The sequence below is a fragment of the Rhinopithecus roxellana genome, chromosome 15 (genome assembly GCF_007565055.1).
Source record: "Rhinopithecus roxellana isolate Shanxi Qingling chromosome 15, ASM756505v1, whole genome shotgun sequence".
NCBI classification, from domain to species: Eukaryota; Metazoa; Chordata; class Mammalia; order Primates; family Cercopithecidae; genus Rhinopithecus; species Rhinopithecus roxellana.
The window spans coordinates 7913023-7935250 of NC_044563.1; the positions used below are offsets into that span (position 1 = coordinate 7913023).

General features: G+C 43.9%; 1 protein-coding gene across 5 annotated transcripts in view; it reads left to right on the top strand.

Moving 5' to 3' along the window:
• The first annotated feature begins 1170 nt into the window (after positions 1 to 1170).
• The window catches only part of MS4A7 (membrane spanning 4-domains A7), a 33570-nt gene continuing 12512 nt past the window's right edge, over positions 1171 to 22228 (top strand). For 3 of the 5 annotated variants that reach the window (XM_030918570.1, XM_030918569.1, XM_030918571.1), the window contains exon 1: positions 1171 to 1240. In XM_030918570.1, the coding sequence (XP_030774430.1) occupies positions 1185 to 1240 (56 nt within the window). In that variant the 5' untranslated portion in view covers positions 1171 to 1184. Of the gene's footprint in view, positions 1241 to 18936; positions 19121 to 22228 lie in introns of those variants that run through there. The other 2 variants (XM_010384982.2, XM_030918572.1) reach the window with 2 other exon arrangements.

The following is a 22228-nucleotide window of genomic DNA, read 5'->3' on the forward strand; positions in this document are numbered from 1 at the left end:
CATGCCAAATGGGAAGAGAGGTTCTCAATCCAGCCTCAGATTTATCTGAGACTTGTAGCTTGGCTTTCAGGCTTTAAACTCTCTTTGGATTAAAGGTGGTGTTCACCAGACACTTGCTCCTGTCTGCCTAGGATTGTCTACCTCCTGGCACTGTCAGATGCATCAATCTCCCCGAGTGCCTGTTTTATTTTTCAAAGTTCCTAGTCTTTGAACATATGTTTTTAGGAGAACTAAGGGACTAGGACTATAAATAATACCCCTTTCTTCTAGTCCCATGTTTACAGTGACTTGCAAAATAAGATACAGCAAATGCTCAGGTGAAAAACTAAAATACTACTTCATTTCTGATATGCTGAAGGATCCTGAAACTCAGGGTCAGCCTAGGCTCAGAAAGGTCACTGATATCCAACCCAGCAGACCAGATGTATGAGTACTCTGCCCAGAAGCCTATTTACTTCTTCAAACACACAAAAAATTATCTAGAGCAACTTCCTTAACATTTTGGGGTCTTCCTCTCTGTTTTCAGAATGGAGATAGTTAAACATAATAGCACCCCTTGGTGACAGGATGAGAAAATATATACATCCAGTACTTAGAACAATGTCTGACAGTGTAATCGCGTCAAGACTTATGAGCTTCCTTTCCTTCCTCTTCCATCGTTCCCTGCCTTGCTTTCCTAGATGATAGAGCTAGACTACCCTTCCACAGCCGGACACCCTGCTCACTTCCTCCCTCCAACACTTACCCAAAGGCACACCTAGAATCCTCAAGACCACTCGAGTGACTTTCTGGTACCACTCTTGCTAGACCAAAGAAAAAGGTAAGATGTGGAGGGAATTACGCATCTCAATTCTTCATATCTTCAATAGTGTTAAATGGTCCATATGTTTTCTTATAGTTGGGGGTGCATGCATTTACACAAACACATCCACACACAAAACACCCTCACTCAAGAGTGTGCTGGTGGAAAGTTATGCAAATCTGAGGCTCCAACTACTTTTTGTGTACTTTTCACAATTGCCCAGCAGATGGCAGCAAAGTGTCCTGAGGAACTACTTTTTCTATCTAATTCAGCCCTATGTGGTAGTGTAAAGTCAGAGGCTGAATTGTCCCTCCAGATATATAACAGGGCATAGGCAGGACAGGCGTTCTGTTCAGTTTCATCTGCGGCTCAAAGACAAGAGATGACACAGAATTGTGCCAAGGACAGGGCAAAAGGAGGAGTCTGCCCCTCGAGCAGGTAATTATTCAGGCAGAATTTAGATCTTTTGTTGTTGTTGTTGTTCCTGAGAGCAGTATTCTGTTACCAATACTGTTTAGAATTGTTTACAAATGGATGCTAAAAAGCATATGGCAGTTTGTTATTGTTGTAAAATTTTCTACGGACCATGCTTCTTCTCATTGCCTGCACCTGAAGAGAACACGCCCACCACCCCGTTCTTGTTTTGCCAGAGAGATGACAATCGCTGCCAGTTTACACATAACCCCATTCACCCGAGTAGAAATTTTAAAAAAAGAGCCAAACATGGTTTTCTCAACCAGATTATAAAACTATAAAGATTGAGTAAAAGAGTAAGAAATTGAGTAAGATTGAAGGAAGAGAATTTCATTAGAAACAGAATGTCATTTGGAAACTATACTGGAGACTTTCATTAGAAGGACATTGTTGATGTTTTGTGTGGTTTCCTCCGTCCTGTCACTATAGGAGAAGGAAGGAGGAACCTCCCCCTCATCTCCAGCTCAGAGAGAGAGGCTGGAATGGGACCACATGGGGATCATGATGCAGATCCTCTGCAGTTTAGGGAAAATGAGAAACTTGAGTCCAACACACCAGGAGAAACCAAAAAATGCTAAGACTAGGCCTGTCTACTCCATGGCCAGTGTTTTTATCTATTGCTAAATAGCAAATCACCCAAACGTAGAGATTTAATACAGCACACCTGTTACCTCACAGGTCAGGACTCTGGGCATGACTTAACTGTGTTCTTTGCTTCAGGATCTCACCAGGTTCCAATTAAGGTATTGGCAGGGGTGAGGTCTCAACTGAGGTTTGACTAGAGAAAGATCCACTTCCAAGCTTACAATGTTGTTGCCAGAATTCAGTTCCTTGCAGTTGCAGGATAAATGGTCTCATTTCTTGCCAGGTGTTGGCTGGAGGTCTTTGCAGGATATTGACTAGAGACCGCTCTCAATTCCTAAGGGCTGCCTACACTCTCTTACAGTATCAAGACTGCAACATGACAGATTGGTTTCTCAAGGACAGCAATGGTGAGAATGAGACACCAGTAAGACAGAGTTTGTGGTCTTCTGTTACATGATCATGTAATCACACACCCAAAATCACACACATCCTGTCACCTTTGCAGGATTCTGGTTATTCAAAGCAAGTCACAGATCCTGCCTATATTTACAGGGAAATAACCACAAAGGGCATGAAGACCAGCAGGCAGGAATCATCTAGCCACCCAAGAGTAGCTCTCATGGTTGCACAATTAAGCAAGAGGAGTATGTTGCCTGGGGGTGGTCTGCACTTCCACCCGTAGGTCGTGTGAAAGAGATTCTACCTGGTGGTCTTAGAGCTGGCTCTGAAAAGAAACCAGGAGGGAGCAAGGAGATCTTGAAGAGAATGAGGCTGGAGATTTTCTGATGGACATCCAGGGGCAGGACACAGGATGAATCGTCAGCCGCCAGCTAAATCCATGAGGATACTAAGGGTGGAGCAGGACGGGCCACAGACAAAACCTCTCAGACACCAAGTTGTAGAAGGAAGGGCTTTATTCACCTGGGAGCATCGGCAAGCTACCATCTTAAAATCCGAGCTCCCCAAGTGCACAATTTCTGTACCTTTTAAGGGCTCACAACACTAAAGATTTCACATGAAAGGGTCGTGACTGATTGAGCAATCTAGGGGGTATGTGACAAGGGCTTCATGTACTGATAGTCAGACAGAAACAGAACAGGGCAGGGAGTTTCACAGTGTTCTTCTATACAATGTCTGGAATCTATGAATAACATCGGTTTCTAAGTTATGAGTTGATTTTTAACTACTGGGTTTAGGCCAGGCAGACCCAGACCAGGTGTCGGGCCTGGTGCTGGGCTGCCTGTCTGTGGTTTTACTTCCTTTTTTCTTAAAACAGGTACTGAGTATAAAACAATATAAAACAATGTGAGAGGGTCTTTTTCTATCCTCATTTCCCCCCTTTGAGACTTTCACTCATTTTGTTAGTGGGAGCTCTCACTTTCATTTTCATTATTTATGTTTTCCTCTGCAATAGATTGTTAGTGATTTATATAGTGTGCTTGTGCTGAAGCATTTTGGGGAACTAAGGTAGCGACAAAGCTTTTTATCATTTGGAGAAGTACAGGTATCAGACAAGGAAGCAGGAAGTAGGTTCCTATTACTATTATTACTCCTATTATAAGAGTTTTAGGCCGGGCGCGGTGGCTCAAGCCTGTAATCCCAGCACTTTGGGAGGCCGAGACGGGCGGATCACAAGGTCAGGAGATCGAGACCATCCTGGCTAACACGGTGAAACCCCGTCTCTACTAAAAATACAAAAAACTAGCCGGGCGAGGTGGCGGGTGCCTGTAGTCCCAGCTACTCTGGAGGCTGAGGCAGGAGAATGGCGTGAATCCGGGAGGCGGAGCTTGCAGTGAGCTGAGATCCGGCCACTGCACTCCAGTCCGGGTGACAGAGCGAGACTCCGCCTCAAAAAAAAAAAAAAAAAAAGTTTTAAATCCTCCTATTGCTGGGAACCAATTTCCAAACATGGCTCCTGGATTAAATCCGCGCCACACTTGCACGGGTACATATGCCAGTTTTGTTATATCTTTATATCCTCAACTACTTGTTCCGATCATCTATGTGTAGATAATAATTAGTAAGGTTGAATTTTCCACAAACTCCTCCTTCAGCCGCTAGCAAGTAGTCAAGAGCTAGTCTATTTTGATAGACAGCATTTCTCATCAGAGTCTCTTGCTGGGCAAGAACAGTCAAGGCTTGACCGGTTTTATTAGTAATAATTTCTAAAACAGCTTGTAACCGTATGATCCGGTTGAGCATGTAGATGGGGGTCCGATATCCCCATGAGCCATCTTCTGCCCAAGTGGCGGGTCCATAGTGTTGTATAATTTTTTCAGGGGGCCATTCATTATCTTTCCAATTACCTACCTATGGCTATGCTTCGTTTTTCACAGGAAGCATAGTCAGGGAAGCCCAGAAATTCACCTGTTTTTATGGGCAGTAAGAAGAAAGATGGCTTAATGGTGCCAATTACACAGCTACCTGTCCACTGATCAGGCAGCTTAGCGTAGGCTCTATGTCCACATATCCAGTATAACCCGGTGGGGGCCGGTGGAATTCCGGGTGGGCCCAAACAGTCTGCAACTTTGGAAATTTACTGAATGGATTTCTTTCTGTGTAATTGGAACTCCACCATGTAACTGTTTTAGCGGTACCATTATACAGCTTTTGCCCAAGACAACTAAGCCGCCCTACAGGATGAGTGGATCCCTTTCCTTCTCTAGCTATGCAATACTGTCCAATAATTGAGGCTTTTAGAACCCAAAGATTGTCAGGGTGGTTCTTTTGGGCCAGGAATTCATCAGGAACTGGGTCTATAGGAACTAACTCTCGGGCTTCCCATGGCCAGAGATCTCCTGTTACAGTTCCTCCACAAACATAACATGAAGTGACTTTTAGAGACTGGGCTACATGTTCGGCTAGTTGTAAAAACAAATTTTTAGTTTTTCCTGGAATCTCAGGTACTGGCACATTTAGTTCATCATAGAAAGTCTGAAATACTGGTTCTGGAGAGCGTCTTTGAACCTCTCCTTTTATTAGGAGGCTTACGCTAGGATCTAGTCCTTTTCTATCAATGCCTAATGTTACGTATTTACCTTTATTCCATTTTGGGTCTGAGGGGTTTGTGATGACCAATTCTAAAGGGTTGGGGTTCCCACTCGTGCAGGAGGGGCTGGATTTTCCTTTTTGGAGCCAAACAGGATCTTTTTTATCTTCTTTCCAAGTAGCCCAAATGACACAAGACCAGTATTGATACATCTCACATACATATGACTCGTGATAGATATACTTATTTTCGGCTGTGTAACTTTTTTCTCAGTCTAGAGAACCGCATCCTATCCCATGCTGCTTACTATTAATAGTGGCACAGGCATCAAATGTTAAGGTTACATTTTGGGGGACCCCCCCCTTTCTTCGGTTCCAGCTATTACTTTACTTGTGTCCCTTAGGAAAGGACCAGTCCTTAGTCTTATTTCAAAGACTGATCATGGAAGGTTCAGAGGGGTCACAGCACACATTGGGCTGGTCGCTTCCTGGATCATATACTTTGTACTGAGTGTTATTATACAAGCAGGTTCCCTTTGGAGTTCCTAGGCATTCATAATAACTATAAAATAAAAAGATTGTCTTAACTTGTCCTACCTCAGTGACCTGAGGTGTGCACTGAAAATAGTCCTCTGTGTGGGAAGAAGCAGTGGAAGCTTTTACCACACAGGTCCATGTTATAAGGAAAACAAGTCCCACGATGATCTTCCTCATGCTTCAGCCGTGCGAAGACCAGTCAGCTTCCGGGTGTGACTGAAGCAGGGCTTGTCGTTTTCCTCAGGGTCACTTTGAAGGGATTGTCCAGGATTGGTTTGGCCTCCCAGGTCTCAGCAGCCGCAGGCTTCATGTGGCTGTGGTGAATCCAGGCTGGGATTCCTTCTACCTTTACAGCTGTGGGAGTGATCAGGATAACGGTCTGGGGCCCCCTCCACCGTGGCCGCAATGGAGCCATGTTTCAGTCCTTGATCCACACACAGTCACCTTCACGGAGTTCCAGAGCCCGAGTTAGAGCAATGAGTTCTGTTTTTGGGGCCGAAGTGCCCTGAGGCAATGGCTCAGCTTCAACATCATCCAAGGTTACTACCGCATGTCCTGCACACCTTTCTCCTCGCGAGTTGATGAAGCTGCTCCCGTCCACGTATAATTGCCAGTCTGTCGATGCCCATGGCTGGTCTTGAAGATCGTGTCAGCTAGAATAGACTGAATCCAACACCTCTACACAGTTATGTTCAACAGGGCTGTCAGATACTGGGAGCAAGGTGGCAGGATTTAAAGTGTTACAGACTTCAATGGTTATGAGGGGGTTTTCACATAACAAGCCTTGGTACTTAGTTAATCTAGCATTTGTTAGCCAATGGTGTCCTTTGGTTTATCAGAGTTACCACCGCATGGGGGGCTTTTATATTTAGGTTTTGTCCAAGGATTAGCTTATCTGCTTCTTGTGCCAACAGGACCGTTGCCGCCGAGGCTCGTAGACACGGAGGCCAGCCTTTAGAAACCCCATCTAGTTGTTCTGAGAGGTAGGCCACTGGTCTTGGCCGGGGCCCCACAGTTTCAGTTAAAACTCCTACTGCCATTTTTTCTCTTTCTGACACATAGAGCGTGAAGGGCTTTGTCAAATCTGGTAGTCCTAGAACTGGGGCTGACATAAGTTTTTCTTTTAACTTATAAAAGGCTTGCTGTTGTAGAGGCCCCCATTCAAATGGCTCTTTGTTGCGCCTCTTTGTAACCCCATACAGTGGTTTGGCTAGCATAGCAAAGTTTGGAATCTATAATCTGCAAAACCCCACAGCTCCTAAAAATTCCCTTACTTGCCTTCTGGTTTTAGGTTCTGGTAGGCTCCAGATGACCTGCTTTCTTTTTGACCCTAGGCTGCACTCCCCTTTTGGAATAGTGAATCCCAGGTAGCGTACCTGCTGTCTGCAGATCTGAGCTTTCTTCTTGGACACCTTATACCCACAGTCCTCCAGGTGCCGAAGCAGGGCATCCATCCCTTCTGCACTCGCAACTGCCATGGAGTGTCCTCGCAGAAGGTCGTCCATGTACTGGAGCGGGATGCAGCCTAGGTCTTTAGCAGAAAACTTCTGGAGGTCTCGAGCCAACACCTCCCCCAAGATGGTGGGGGAATTTTTGAACCCTTGGGTAAGCCCAGTGAGTCCAAGTGTACTGAGTGGTGACACCTGACCCCGGATCTTCCCACTGAAAGGCAAATAGCTTTTGGCTCTCAGGAGCTGGCCTGATGCTAAAGAAGGCATCTTTCAAGTCCAGGCAAGTAAACCAGCCGTCCTCAGCTGGCAGCAATCCTAGCAGTGTGTAAGGGTTAGGAACTGTTGGGTGCAGAGTCACTGTAACTTGGTTTACCAAGAGTCATTATAACTTGGTTTACCAAGTGTAAGTCCTGTACGGGTCAATAGTCTTTGGTACCTGGTTTGGGGACAGGTAGGAAAGGGGTGTTCCATGGAGACTGGCAAGGAACTATAATTCCAAAGGCTTTTAAGCATTTAAGATGAGTCTGTATTCCTTTAAGGGCTTCCCTAGGAACTGGATACTGCTTTTGTCTCATTGGCTGGGCCCCAGGCTTAACTCCTATGAGTATGGGGGCTTGATTGATTGCCAGCCCTGGAGGATTGTCCTCCGCCCATACTCAGGGCCATTGCTTAGCTAGAGCCGGTTTTATTTCCTGACCTGGCTTGGTTAGAGAAAGTCTCCATTTTTCTTCCCAGGGGACTGTAAGGGCCATGATGACTCCTGTTTCCGGTAACTTCAGCTGTAAAGAGCCCTGTTTTATAAAGGAAATGGTGGCTCTCAGCTTGCTAAGCAAGTCTTTTCCCAACAAAGGCAAGGTGCAGTCAGGCATATACAGAAATTGATGAGTCACTTTATGTCCTCCCACCGAGCAGGTCCGCGGTAGGCAGAAAGCCTGCTTGGCAGAGACTCCTGTTGCTCCAATTATATCAATGGCCTTTTTAGATAAGGGGGCCACCAGGGTGGTTACCACTGAGTGTTCGGCTCTGTTATCGACCAAAAACTTAATGTCCTTACCCCCTATTGTCATCCTGACCATGGGCTCCTTGGGGGCGTTTGAGCCTGGTCCCCTTCAGTCTAGCAGTCCTTCAGCTAGATTGAACAAAGTCCCTTCATCTTTGTCTGAGGTCTTTTGCTCTGCATCACCCTGCTTCTCCTTTAGCTGGGGACATTTATCTTTCCAATGTCCTATTTCTTTACAGTAGGCACATTGGTTACGCTGCAGACGTGAGTGATTGGACCAGGCATTCCTCCCGGAACCCCCTTTCCCTGCCCTTTCACGGGGATTGCTCTAATTGCCGCAGCCGGCAAATCAGCATTTCACCTGGCCTGGCGTTCGCCCTCCTTACGGCTTTCTCCGTGGCTTGTTGCATCTCTATTTACAAATACTTGATTAGCTATCTCCAGCAACTGCGAGGTATTCATTCCTGCAAATCAGTCTGTTTTTGCATTTTCTCCGGGTATCTTCTGAGCTCTGACTAACTAGGCCATATTAATCATATGCTGATTTTCAGGTCTATCCAGATCAAAAGGAGTATACATAGGATAGGCCTCACACAATCTTTTATAGAACTGGGCTGGGCTTTCCTCCTTTCCTTGGATGACTTCAGAAACTTTATTTACATCGGTGGCCTTTTGAACCCCCTTTTTAACCCTTCAATTAATGCATCTCGGTACCCTCTTAGCCTTCCATATCTGGTCCCTCATTTGGGTCCCATTGAGGGTCTGCTCCTGGCAACTGAATTCTTATGTATTCCTGGAGATTTTGATAATGGCTGGGATGTGCTCCTCTAGCCATTTAGTTGCCACCTGCAGCACCCTTTGCCTTTCATCTGTGTTAAAGAGGTACATGAGTAGGTGGCAGTCAGCCCAAGTAGGATTATGAGTCTGGATAATTGTTTGGAGCAAGTCTATTAGAGCTTGAGGCTTTTCAGTGTAAGATGGAGCGTTATTTTTCCAATTGAGGAGGTCAGCTGAGGTGAAAGGGTGATACACAAAGGCACGCCTTTCCACCATGTGTCCGTCCTCATCTATCCCAGTATATGGCTGCTCTCAGGGGCATTTGGATTCCAGTCTTGGGCCGTAAGCAGGCCACCAAGGGAGGAGTTTTTCTTGCAGTTTCTCTTTCTTGTCTACTCTGGGTGGTCTAGGGGCTGTGAGCTCAGGAGAAGAGGGCCTCCCCGCTTGATAAAGGGGGGTCACTGTTGGTGCCATCCCCTGCCATGAGTCCTTGGGCTCTGGGTCAGACAGGACTTTAGGTGCTGGCTTCCCTTGTTTGGTGGAGCAAGAACCTTCCTTAACTAACTGTCCCTTTGCTATTAATACTGCTGCTCCTGTCCCCTTAACCACTACGGGGGATCGAAAGCTAGCTGTAACCAGGAATCTACATATGCAAATTGATCTGGGTGTCCTGGCTTGCGAGTTACTTTGTGCCATACCTTTGAAACTAAAGACCTGTCTAAGCTTACTTTTGATGGCCAAGCTACATCTGATGCTGGCCCATCTATTTCACGCAAAGTTCTAAGTTTTCCTGGAGTCCTAGTGACTCCATAGTCTCCATTGAATGCTTTCTTAAAATTCTTTAACATAGTTCCCAATGGGGTGGGCTTACTTTGCACCTGACCCATGTTTTTTCCAGACAAAATACCACACTCACCACAAAACAAAGAAAAGGTAAAGAGGGCACACACCCACAGTTTTATCGTTTATACCAAACCAAAATCAGAATACCACGAAATTCAAAATCCGAGTATCAAGAAACTTAAGCCAAGTCAAAACCAAAACCAAACTATCTAGCAATTCAAGTCAAGTCAAAACCACAACAAAAGCGCCGATACAGGCACACCGTGGGTCATCAGGCCACGCTTCCACTCAAATGGAGTGGAGAAAGTTCCAAAGACTAGTCTTACCAAGTCAAGTCAAGTCAAAACCAGAACAAAAGTGCCAATACAGACACACTGTGGGTGATCAGGCCACGCTTCCACTCAAATGGAGTGGGACAAGTTCCAAAGACTGGTCTTACCAAGTTTCAGATGTCCGGACTCCAAGTGCGAGTTCCTTCCCGGTGTTCAGCCATTGTGTTAATCCTCCACGGGGCCTGCTACGTGCTGCTCTGGTGAGGCGTTCCACCGGGACAATTGCCTACCCCAGCGCTCTTTGGATTGCCGACACTCAGGCCGGCCGGAGTCCCCGGAAGGGATGTTCCACAGGGCAGGCCTAAGCCGCCTAAGGGGCTGCCTCAGCCGTCCGTCAGTTACCTCGCTTCCGGTCAGGGAACCAATAAATGTAGCAGGACGGACTGCAGACAAAACCTCTCAGACACCAAGTTGTAGAAGGAAGGATTTCATTCAGCTGGGAGCATCAGCAAGCTACAGTCTCAAAATCTGAGCTCCCCGAGTACACAATTTCTGTCCCTTTTAAGGGCTCCCAACACTAAAGATTTCCTATGAAAGGGTCGTGACTGATTGGGCAATGTAGGGGGTACGTGACAGGGGTTTCATGCACTGATACAGAGAAACAGAACAGGGCAGGGAGTTTCACAGTGTTCTTCTATACAATGTCTGGAATCTATGAATAACATCGGTTTCTAAGTTATGAGTTGATTTTTAACTACTGGGTTTAGGCCAGGCAGACCCAGGCCAGGTTTTGGGCCTGGTGCCGGGCTGCCTGTCTGTGGTTTTACTGCCTTGTTGTTTTCTTAAAACAGGTGCTGAGTATAAAACAATATAAAACAATGTGAGAGGGTCTTTTTCTTTCCTCGAGGGGAAGCCCAGCCAAGGAATCTCAGTGATCGCAACGCAGATGCATTCAACACCCACCATTCTGCATAGCACTGACATGGAGTTAGGAAAAAGAGCCAATCGAGAAAGACTTTTTCTGTTCCTGTCTCCTCATTCCTGCCCCTGACTCTGAGGATCAGGAATCCCTCTTAGCAATCCTTAGGGGGAGGAGTTAGAGAAGAAATAGCACTGGCCCCCACTTTACATGTCAGATCCCCTGTCTAAAGCAGGCCAAACTGAGGGAAAGAAGAAAGTTTAATATGAATGACAGTTGGATTTTGATTTTTGCATAAATCTGTATTTTAATTACTAAAGTGACCGAGGACCTCTTCATTAGCTGACAGTAGTAACACCTGAGATTTCAAACAAGCAACAGATGAGAGCTAGCCCTACTGAGGATGCTTACAAAGAACTGTTGTGGGGCCGGGCACGGTGACTCATGCCTGTAATCCCAGCACTTCGGGAGGCCGAAGCGGACGGGTCACCTGAGGTCAGGAGTTCATGACCAGTCTAGCCAACATGGTGAAACCCCGTCTCTACTGAACATGGTGGTGCCTGTACTTCCAGCTACTCAGAAGCCTGAGGCACAATCACCAGGCTGGTTCTCGAACTCCTGACCTCAGGTGATCTAACCACCTCAGCCTGCCAAAGTGCTGGGATTATAAATGTGAGCCACCTCACCCGACCTGAAGCTGCTTTTTTTGTGCTGAGTCAGTTCCTAGGTGGGGGCCACAAGATCAGATGAGCCAGTTTATTGATCTAGGTGCTACCAGCTAATCCGTCAGGGTCTGCAAACTATCTCAAGCACTGCTCTTAGGAGCAGTTTGGGGAGGGTCAGAATTTTGTAGCCTCCAGCTGCATGACCCCTAAACCATAATTTCTAATTTTGTGTCTAATGTTAGTCCTACAAAGGCAATCTAGTCCCCAGGCAAGAAAGAGTTCTGCTTTGGGAAAAAGCTGTTACTGTTTTTGTTTAAACTGTAAACTATAAACTAAGTTTCTCCCAAAGTTAGTTTAGCCTACTCCCAGGAATGAATAAGGACAGCTTGGAGGTTAGAAGCAAAATGGAATCCGTTAAGTTAAATGTCTTTCACCGTCTCAGTCATAATTTTGCAAAGGCGGTTTAGTACTGGGTTCAGTGATGAAAAGATTTTATTTGAACACCACTTAAAGATGAAAGTATTTTATAGCAATAAAATAATTTTAAAAATTTTAACCAACATTAATAATCTAAATACTCTGACTTGATCATTACACATTCTATGCACGTAACAAAATATTATATATACCCCATAAATATGTACGAATATCATGTATCAATTAAAAAGAATCTCAAATCACATGTGTATTGGGTCAGAGGTTGGCAAAATCTGAATCCCATTTTCTGACAAGATCTTACACTTGTGTTAGAGAACAAATTAAAGATCACTAGAGCTTGTAAATAAAATATAAATGAAAAGCCAAGTTTATGCGTTTGTATACGTGCCCAGTAAGGAAAGAGCCCTGTGGGGAAATTCATTAAGTATTCACCAAGTGGGGGAAATTCAGGGGTTTTTTCAAACTGAATAGAAAGAGGTTTCATAATAGTTATGCAAATTGAAGACCGAGGATCAGCAGTCTTCAGTCTTTAGGCTGGGAAAAGTGAGCTGTTTCAAACAAGTCCTGTTGTTTATAATCACTTACCAGTTTCAGTCAATTGAATCAGCTGCAGTGAGATAAAACATTCAGTTTTGATTTGTTTCCTAAACATAGTTTCTTTTTACACTCAAAATTAGTTGCTAACCAAAAATTAAAGAAAAAACCTGATCAATCAGCACTCCCAATTCACTGGCCCCTTACCCACCAAATTATCCTTAAAAAACCCAATCCCTGAGTCTTTGGGGAGACTGATTTGAGTAATAATTAAACTCTAGAGGGTCTCCCATAGAGTCAGCTGTGCATGAATTAAACTCTCTTTATGGCAATTCCCCTGTCTTGATAAATCGACTCAGTCTAGGAAGCAGGCAGAGAGAACCCACTGAGCGGTTACAATATTGTAGGTCTTGTTAGTTAGCTCTAGACAGTTTCCCTAGACTTCTTGAAAAAGCCTGCTTTTCTACCTGGTGAAATAATGGTATTAAGGAATACAATCTCAAATTGATATACTAATATAGGCATTTCTAGAAAGAATATAGTTTGTACAAATGAGAAAATAAACTTCAAGTTATTCTAATATTAAAAGTGAGGTTAAAATTGTTTTCACTCTTAATTACCTCAGTCACTTTTCCTCACCATTTAGAATGGACCATTGTTTAATGTTATAGCTGGGATTACCTTAAAAATCTCCTGGTTTTATTGATTTCTAGTATTTAATGGGTGAAGAAATTAATCTACAGAAAGCCACAGTGACTCACTCAGAGTTATGATTCAGACTCTGAGTTTATGAGTCCAAGACCAACATTGTTTCTTACATGCTGCGTTGCCTACAGGGGTCCACAGTACCTGTTCTCTACATTTATTGTCAATACTCAGTAGAACTATTAATACCTCAGGGAAGCAAGATTAGTTAATAATGGAATGTGTATTAGCATTGCAAACATGAGCTATTTCATGAAGGCCAGGGTGAGAGCATTTCATCAGCTTGGATTCTCAAGGTCTTATCAATGCTTGAATCTGTAACTGTATCAATATGTCTTATGGTGATGCTGGACATCAGTGGAACACAGATGTAGACAGTTATCTTCAAGCCCAATTATCGGGGAAGCCAAAGGTTTACCTAGGAAATATTACCTTTGCTAGGACTAGGAACATCTCAGTTTGTTTTTGTGAAGCCTTCGTGATTGGCACAGTATGAGTTTAAAGTATGGAGAACCGGATTCAGTTTCTAGCTTGTACAATTAACAGCTGTGTAAATAATGACTCACCCAAGAATTTTGTCGCAGAGTATTATTTGTGTTGGGTTTCATTTGTGGGGATTGTTTTGTTTGCATATATATTTGTGCATTTTATGTGGTTTGGGGGAGCATGGGGGTTCTGCTCATCTCTGTGTGTCTACCCGGGTCTCTAGTAGTCACATTAGCCCAGGTAGACGCTTTAGCCATTAACTAAATATTGGCTTCCTAGTTTTTCACTGCACATACAATAATGTACGGTAATCAGATGTGTGATTTTGTCATGTGTACACACTTCCAGAACTGCCAGTTCAAAATAAACAGACCTGGCTTGACATGGAGAATCCACATAATGTCACAGGAATGACTCACATACCTTCCAGAAAGATATGTGAGTAAAAGAAGCTGTCCTATGCTATGGATAGTGAGCAGAGCTACAAAGAATTAAGGATATAGAATCTATAATTTAATAAGGTATTTTTTTCTGAGTTACCCCTGGTGGAATAAACAAAGGGAAAATGCATTTTTTGTCTACCTTGGGAGGGAAAATAACATGACTGTGAAGTCTCTTAGATTTAATGGAGTTTTCTTTGATTTCTAGATATTTCTAAGAGTTTGTTAACATTTATTACAGCAGGCCCAGAAACTTTTAGGGGAAAATGTGAACAAAAAAAGGAACTATGGGCCGGGCGCGGTGGCTCAAGCCTGTAATCCCAGCACTTTGGAAGGCCGAGACGGGTGGATCACAAGGTCAGGAGATCGAGACCATCCTGGCTAATACGGTGAAACGCCGTCTCTACTAAAGAATACAAAAAACTAGCCGGGCGACGAGGCGGGCGCCTGTAGTCCCAGCTACTTGGGAGGCGGAGGCAGGAGAATGGCGTGAACCTGGGAGGCGGAGCTTGCAGTGAGCTGAGATCCGGCCACCGCACTCCAGCCTGGGCGACAGAGCCAGACTCCGTCTCAAAAAAAAAGGAACTATGGCATTTTCACTAAGGAAATAAAGAGTGACCTGGAGAAAAAAGAGACAAACACATCTTGGTCCCAGGCCAGTTTTAAGAAACCCTTTTATACTAAGCCCTTTTCAACAGAAAGTGTTAATAGTATTCAATTAAAAAAAAAAAGAAAGAAAGAGAACGCATAAAATTCACTTAGCTCTCCTAATTATGGCAAATTATGGGAACACATTGTTTTCTTAAATTCAGTCAGTCCTAGGTCTTAGAGAAGTTACAAATGGGATTATCTTATGGACAAATGTTACAGAAATAGGATGGGAACTTGAAGAATATAATCAATTTCTGAGGATCGGGAAAGTGGAATTAAGTCCTTCTGATTTCGAGAAATTACTGGGCAGTAGTGCAGATCAGCTACTGTTGGGAGACAGAAATAATTGTAATTTTAACAGGCTTAGATCAGTGGTAGTGCAAAGGAGGGCATAGGATGAAGCAAACTTTATAGACATAAAATGCAAACCTGTACAATAGCCAGGATGTCAAATTGGAGATAAAGACAGCTTTGGGAAACTGTACTAGAGAGGATTAGCAAGGCATATGTTGTGGTTACACAAAGCCCCAGTGTCTTTTAAACCCCAGTTTAAAAGACAGTTATCTGACCTCTCTCCAAGTTTATTACAGACTAAAGAATCACAGTTGCCTGTACATATTTCTATGTTTGAGGAATTAAATGACTATTGCTAAGAGACGGGTTTCGAATTTATTGGAGCTTCCAAGAGTCTTTACAAGAATGACAAGGATATTGCAGGGGCCAAGGGCCGGGCATGGTGGCTCACGCCTGTAATCCCAGCACTGTGGGAGGCTGAGGCAGGCGGATCATGAGGTCAAGAGATCGAGACCATCCTGGCCAACATGGTGAAACCCCGTCTCTACTAAAAATACAAAAAAAAAAATTAGCTGGGCCTGGTGGCATGCACCTGTGTACTCCCAGCTACTCAGGAGGCTGGAGCAGGAGAATCACTTGAACTTGAGAGGCAGAGGTTGCAGTGAGCCGAGGAGCCGAGATCGTACCACTGCACTCCAGCCTAGCAACAGAGTGAGATTCCGTCTCAAAATAAATAATAAATAAATAAAAAGAATATTGTGGGGGCCAAGGGGATAGCTTCCCCTTGGCCCTCTGAAGGTTCCCTGAAAAGTCAACTTGCAAAAGGCGGATTAATTTGAGAAAAGGCTACAAATTATTCAACACATAGACACAAGGGCCTTCAGAATGAAGACACAAAAAGTACAGCAGAAATTGTCCATTTGTATGTTTAGGTTCAACAAAGGAAGAACAGCCCTGTAGAAATATGACTGGATATAATCTAATGCTAAGAGACTGAGTGGGAAACCCAGCAAGGCCTGTCTGTCTAGGTTTTTCTTGGCCTCTCTGTGCTGCATACCTTCCTTTTTTGTTGTAGGGTAGGACCATCTCTGGAATGGGCATCTTATGGCCTACAGTCAAACAAGGTAGCTCAGATGATTTCTTTATGACCAGTTTTACACTGATAGAATGGAAGGAGAGTTATAGTAATACTTTTAGGTTTTATGGCTGACTTTGGGAAGGGGGGTTTCTGGTTTCTATGACCCACGTTGGGGAGAGCTTCTTGTTTCTACAGCTAGCCTCAAAGAAAGATAGGACTGAGAGACAGGAGGGTCCAAGAAAGTCAGAGAAAAACTTTTGCTTCTGAGGTATTGTTTTCTGAACCCCTAAATACATAATAGGTTCTTTGTCTTTGCCCTTTTTATGTTCTTTTCCTCCTGTTTTCTCTCATGTGCCACTGTCACCATTTTCAGGTGGGCTTTCGAGAATGAATGTGCAAAATTCATGATTAGGGTCAACCATGCCTCCATAGCTATGGGCCTTACAAGCATTAACTGTCTATCATTTGTATCTTCAGATTGATATTCAGAACGGTTTCAGGCCACCAGCCCAGTCACTACTAACTCCCTAAGAAACCTATGGCCTTTAGTTTCCCCACCTGTAAAATGCTGAAGTTGGGGGGAAAATCCTTTCACTTGCATTCCACTGGCATGATATGAGATTCGAAGAAACAGGGAGAATATTCCGTGAGGAGCCAATAACCAAGTCAAACATCAAGGGAGTCTGTGAATGCTTCTCCAAGGAATCTCTCTCTGGATAACCAGACTTTGTACCCTAGTCCTAGCCCATCATCTCCATTACTAGAGAGAGAGAGAAAAAAATACAGTTAGTCTGTCCAAGGCTGGCAGAGTCTTCCGACATATAAGACGCATTTCCATTTTACTAGCTTCATGGTCTGCTTGGGGTGGAGATGGCGGGGAGATCGTATCCTTGAAGGAACCACTAGGACTGTGAGTCACTTGGCTGTCTAGAGCACCAGGACTGTTTGCAAAGGGCTGAGGAGATTCCTATCAATGGACAGGAACATGAATTTAGAGTAAACATAGATTATACTTAGAGATCAGAGATCAATCTAGAGTTAAAATACACTTTTCTCTAAAGGGGATGGGAGAAGGTGTTGGACAAGAGATACCAGATTTTTCTTTTCTTTTCTTTTTTTTTTTTTCTTGAGATGGAGTCTCGCTCTGTTGCCCAGGCTGGAGTGCAGTGGTGCGATCTCAGCTCACTGCAAGCTCCACCTCCCAGGTTCACGCCATTCTCCTGCCTCAGCCTCCCAAGTAGCTGGGATTACAGGCACCCACCACCACACCCAGCTGATTTTTTGTATTTTTAGTAGAGACCGGGTTTCACCGTGTTAGCCAGGATGGTCTCGATCTCCTGACTTTGTGACCTGCCCGCCTCGGCCTCCCAAAGTGCTGGGATTACAGGCGTGAGCCACCGTGCCCAGCTGAAATACCAGATTTTTCTTAATGGTTCATATATGTCAGGCTCAATCGTGGGGACTTTTATGTTATTTGACTTAATCCACAAAACAACTCTGAAAAACCTTTTTTCAAATTTTATTTATGAAAAAACAAACTGGATATTTAACTGATTTTCTCACGAATTCCTTCTCAGGGTCTCAGAAGAAGTGTGAGAGAAGCCCAAATGACCAAGGTTCTTTGACAATTTGGTCAAAGCAGGTCATAGACCCAGAGGAAGGTCTGGATCATGGAAGTTTTCTTAAGCAAAGACAATGCTGGTTGTGGGTATTAAGATGTTGACTAAGCTGGGCACAGTGGCTCATGCCTGTAATCCCAGCACTTTGGGAGGCTGAGGTGGGTGGATCACCTGAGGTCAGGAGTTTGAGACCAACCTGACAAACATGACAAAATCCTGTCTCTAGTAAAAATACAAAAATTAGCTGGGTGTGGTGGTGGGCACCTGTAGTCCCAGCTACTGGGGAGGTTGAGGCAGGAGAACTGCTTGAACCTGGGAGTTGGAGGTTACAATGAGCTGAGATTGTACCATTGCACTCTAGCCTGAGCAACAAGAACAAAACTCCATCTCAAAATAAATAAATAAATAAAAATAAAAAGTTGTTGACCAAATGGCAGACTCTTGCCATGAAGTAAGCCCAGACCTCAGTACCAAGAGATGTGAATTAGATTCCTGCCTCTTCCACAGACTAGACATGTGACTGGGGGCAGATTCCTTCAGCAATATCACCTCATTTGGGGAAGAGAAGAACTGGACTAAAATACCCTCCAAGTACTTTATGAGTTATTTAAACCTCCCAGGCTTAGGTTTGCTTCTCTCTTAGGACACAGCCTTGCCACCCTTTAGGAAATGGAGATTGTATATGGAGCATGTTGTGCCACCAGCTGCTGCACATCCCAGAGCCATCTTAAACCCTCTCCTTCTGAACAATGGCTAGTCTACAAGAAGCCTTAAAAGGGATGTGAAAGTGGCAACAATGTCCCCTCAACAACAAATACTTCCCCAAATATGAGCTTGTGTGGAGCTTGATGGCTCTGCCTCTGACTCCAATCCACTGGCATCTTTCCCAAGATATGCCTGGACTTCCCTGAGCATGAGGCCAAAGATGGAGAATGGAGACACCCAAAAGAAGTAATGAGGAGACACGGAATTTTCCACAGGTTGCTTTCAGCTTACCAAGAGCCTGGAAAGTGAGAAAATAGATTCTCCAAAATTCAAAATTAACATTACTATTATCAATATTTATTGAGTGTCTACTTTTTGTAAACTCTTGGCATCTTTTTTCTTGAATTCTTCCAACAGCCACAGATTGGAATTATTATTATCCATCCACCATTTAATAGACAAGAAAACTCAGGCTAAGCGAAACTACATGACTTACATAACTTTATGTAGGAGTAGGGAAAATGAATTTTAACTGGGACCGTACAAATCACTAGTCTTCACAAAGGTCTTTTACTCATGTGTCACTTCTATCTTGGGTCATTTTTCCAGACCTCAGAATTTAGAAAGAGGAAGCAGAGGCACTTTTTATGTATCAACTGTCTGTAACTACAGCAAAATTCACATCCTGTGTAATCATAAATACTGCTCTGAGAAAGGGACAGGAAGTCTCAGAGGCTGGAGAGCAGACCACCAAGATCGTTCTGGCAGGAACAGCCAGTGGGAGGTTCCAGCTGAGCGCTCCCCAGAGGGGAGCTGACGCACCAGCCACAGCACACAGGACCAGGCTGCGAGAATAGGTAGGCACCTTGGTTTAGATCATGACTTTTGGGGAAGATTGTGTGCTTTTGGAAAGACAGCCAGGGAATTGGATTATCATTCTGTCTCTGATTCTGACCACCTGTGTGAGATGGAACGTCAGCTCGGTCCCCTTTTTGGGTCTCAGTTTACTCACTTGCCAAATAAGAAAATTGGGCAAAACCATTCTTTTTTTTTTTTTTTTTTTTTTTTTGAGACGGAGTCTCGCTCTGTCACCCAAGCTGGAGTGCACTGGCCAGATCTCAGCTCACTGCAAGCTCCACCTCCTGGGTTCACGCCATTCTCCTGCCTCAGCCTCCGGAGTAGCTGGGACTACAGGCGCCCGCCACCTCGCCCAGCTAGTTTTTTGTATTTTTTAGTAGAGACGGGGTTTCACCGTGTTAGCCAGGATGGTCTCGATCTCCTGACCTTGTGATCCGCCCGCCTCAGCCTCCCAAAGTGCTGGGATTACAGGCTTGAGCCACCGCGCCCGGCCGAAAATTGGGTAAAACCATTCTTAAGTTTCCCTCAAGATTTGAGGTGATTTTCCGCAATGCTCTGAATTCTCCTGGTGTCACTCAGTCTTACACAGAATCTACTCTCAACAAATACTGTGCACTTAGACTGAATCTTGCATTAGAAGCCCATCGTCCTACTTTAATTCTGTAATACAGAAAATTGCTGGGCACAGTTGTTGACTTCCATGTCATGATTTATCTTCAAAGCAAGGATTTTAGAGCCATCTTGAAAGGTGTGGGTCCTTCTAGTCTATCTCCACAAGGCGAATGTGGAAGGACAAAGCATCCTGTCAGACTGTGGTGTTTGGAGATGATAGCATCAGTCTGCAGACTTTTGTGAAACATAAAGAATCTTGGTTATATAGAATTCCTCCTAAAAGTAGCAACGTGCATCAAAATTTAAGTATCATAGCTTTAAATGTAATAAATTCACTTCCATACATCACTCTGAGATAATTAAATGCAGGAGGCATCACAAAAGTGCAAAGATGCTCATTATTGCCTTGTTCATAGTGGCAAAAAGAAAAAATAGAAACCACCTAAATGATCATGAACATGCGACTGATTAAATGAATCTGAAGACCTCCATTTATTTAAATATACCATTTGACTTTTTTGTTGTAGTAAAATATACTTGACATAATTGTAGCCTTTTAACCATTTTTTTCTTTTTCTTTTTCTTTTTTTTTTTTTTTTTTTTTTGAGACACAGTCTCGCTCAGACACCCAGGCTAGAGTGCAGTGGCATGATCTTGGCTCACTGCAACCACCGTCTCCTGGGTTCAAGCGATTCCCCCATCTTAGCCTCCTGAGTAGCTGGGATTACAGGCACTCACCATCATGCCCAGCTAATTTTTGTATTTTTTTAGTAGAGACGGGGTCTCACCATGTTGGCCACGTTGGTCTTGAACTCCTGACCTCAGGTGGATCTGCCCACCTCGGCCTCCCAAAGTGCTCATTACAGGCATGAGTCACTGCACCCAGCCTCAACCATTTTTAGGTTTACAGTTCAGTGGCATTAGGTACATTCACACCGTTGTGCAACCATCACCACCACCCAACTCCAGAACTTCCTTGTCTTCCCAAACTGGAACTACATGCCCAGTAAACAATAGCTTTCCATTCCCCTCTCCCCCCAGCCCCCGGCAACCACCATTCTACTTTCTGTGAATTTGACTCTTCTAGGGACCTCCCGTAAGTAGAATCATACAATATTTGTCCTTTTGTGACTGGATTATTTTACTTGCCATATTGTCTTTAAGGTTCATCCATGTTGTGGCATGTATCAGAATCTATCATTTGCTTTTAAATTTAGGATTTTTATTATTTCTATTCATTGGTCAAAGATGTCTACAGAATAATGGTAAGTGCCAAAAGAACAGTTATAAAATGGCACAGATAGAATGATTATTTCTGTAGAGTTGTGAACGTCTGTGAACATATATAAAGAGGAGAGAGACAAAGTGGCAGAGGGGAAGAGAGAATGTAAAAAATATGTGCGTAGGAAACAAGAGTGACCGGGTGACAGTTGAAAGTTAAGGAGCTAATCTGTTTTCTTCTTCAAACTGTATTCCCTTGTAATGGTGGTACTTTACGCATTCGTTCAAACAGAACAAACAGTTAAGAAATAACAAAGGAAAATAAATGTTCATGGTATCATGGTTTCAGGCTATAGCCTGAAAGTATCAATTAAACTTTCGAGTCCTAGCTTCAGGCTGAGAATCAAGCATTTTCTGCGGTCCTTGGGTATAAGATTCAAAAAATAAAGAAAGGAATCCAGAACTCAGGAGGCTGGTTACGAAGACTAGTAGGAAGGAGTCTAGTTGGTATATTTCGGCTATTGAGCCACACGGAGCAAGGTAAAAGCCAAGTTTCTACAACATGAAAACAATTTGGGAAATAGAAATCTTCAACCTATATTCCCTAAGATTAGCAATGTCCCTGGGGGAGGGTATGGAACTGATGAGTGGCAGCCAATGCTTCAACAATAGGGGAGGAAGAATAAAGAGGATGAGAATCAGGTGTAGCTCACCAGGCAAACACAAACCTACAGGGATACAGAAGAGCTCTGGTGTTAGACGGCCTGTGCCCAAATCTTGCCTCGACGACCTGCTAGATAAGCAATCTTGTGCAAGCTACTTCGCCTCTCCAAGCCTCATTTTTCTTATCTTCAGAGTTTAGCACCCATCTCTGAGAGTGCAGATTAAAAGAGAGTGTCACAAAGCTCTTAATAGAATGCTACATTCATAGTACGTGCCCAATCAATGTTAGCAATGATTATCATTTTATCGTGAACTACTGTTTGATTCTGAAACCTAGAATTTCTCTAAGCCTGAGACTTTTTCTCCTTCTCTGGTTTTAAAGATGTGCTGGAAGGCTCACCCTGGCTCCACTGCAGGGATTCAGCTTCAACATTATTCCCCTCATAGGACATGTAACCTTACCCATACTTCTACCCCGATTTCAATATTCCAAGAAATGAAAACTATCTCCTTAAACAAACAGAACTTTAGGTTTAATATTTCTTCAGATAAAGTACTTGATTCCCGGAGAGCATGAGAAACTAGACTAAGGCACAGATCTAGGAGTAGAA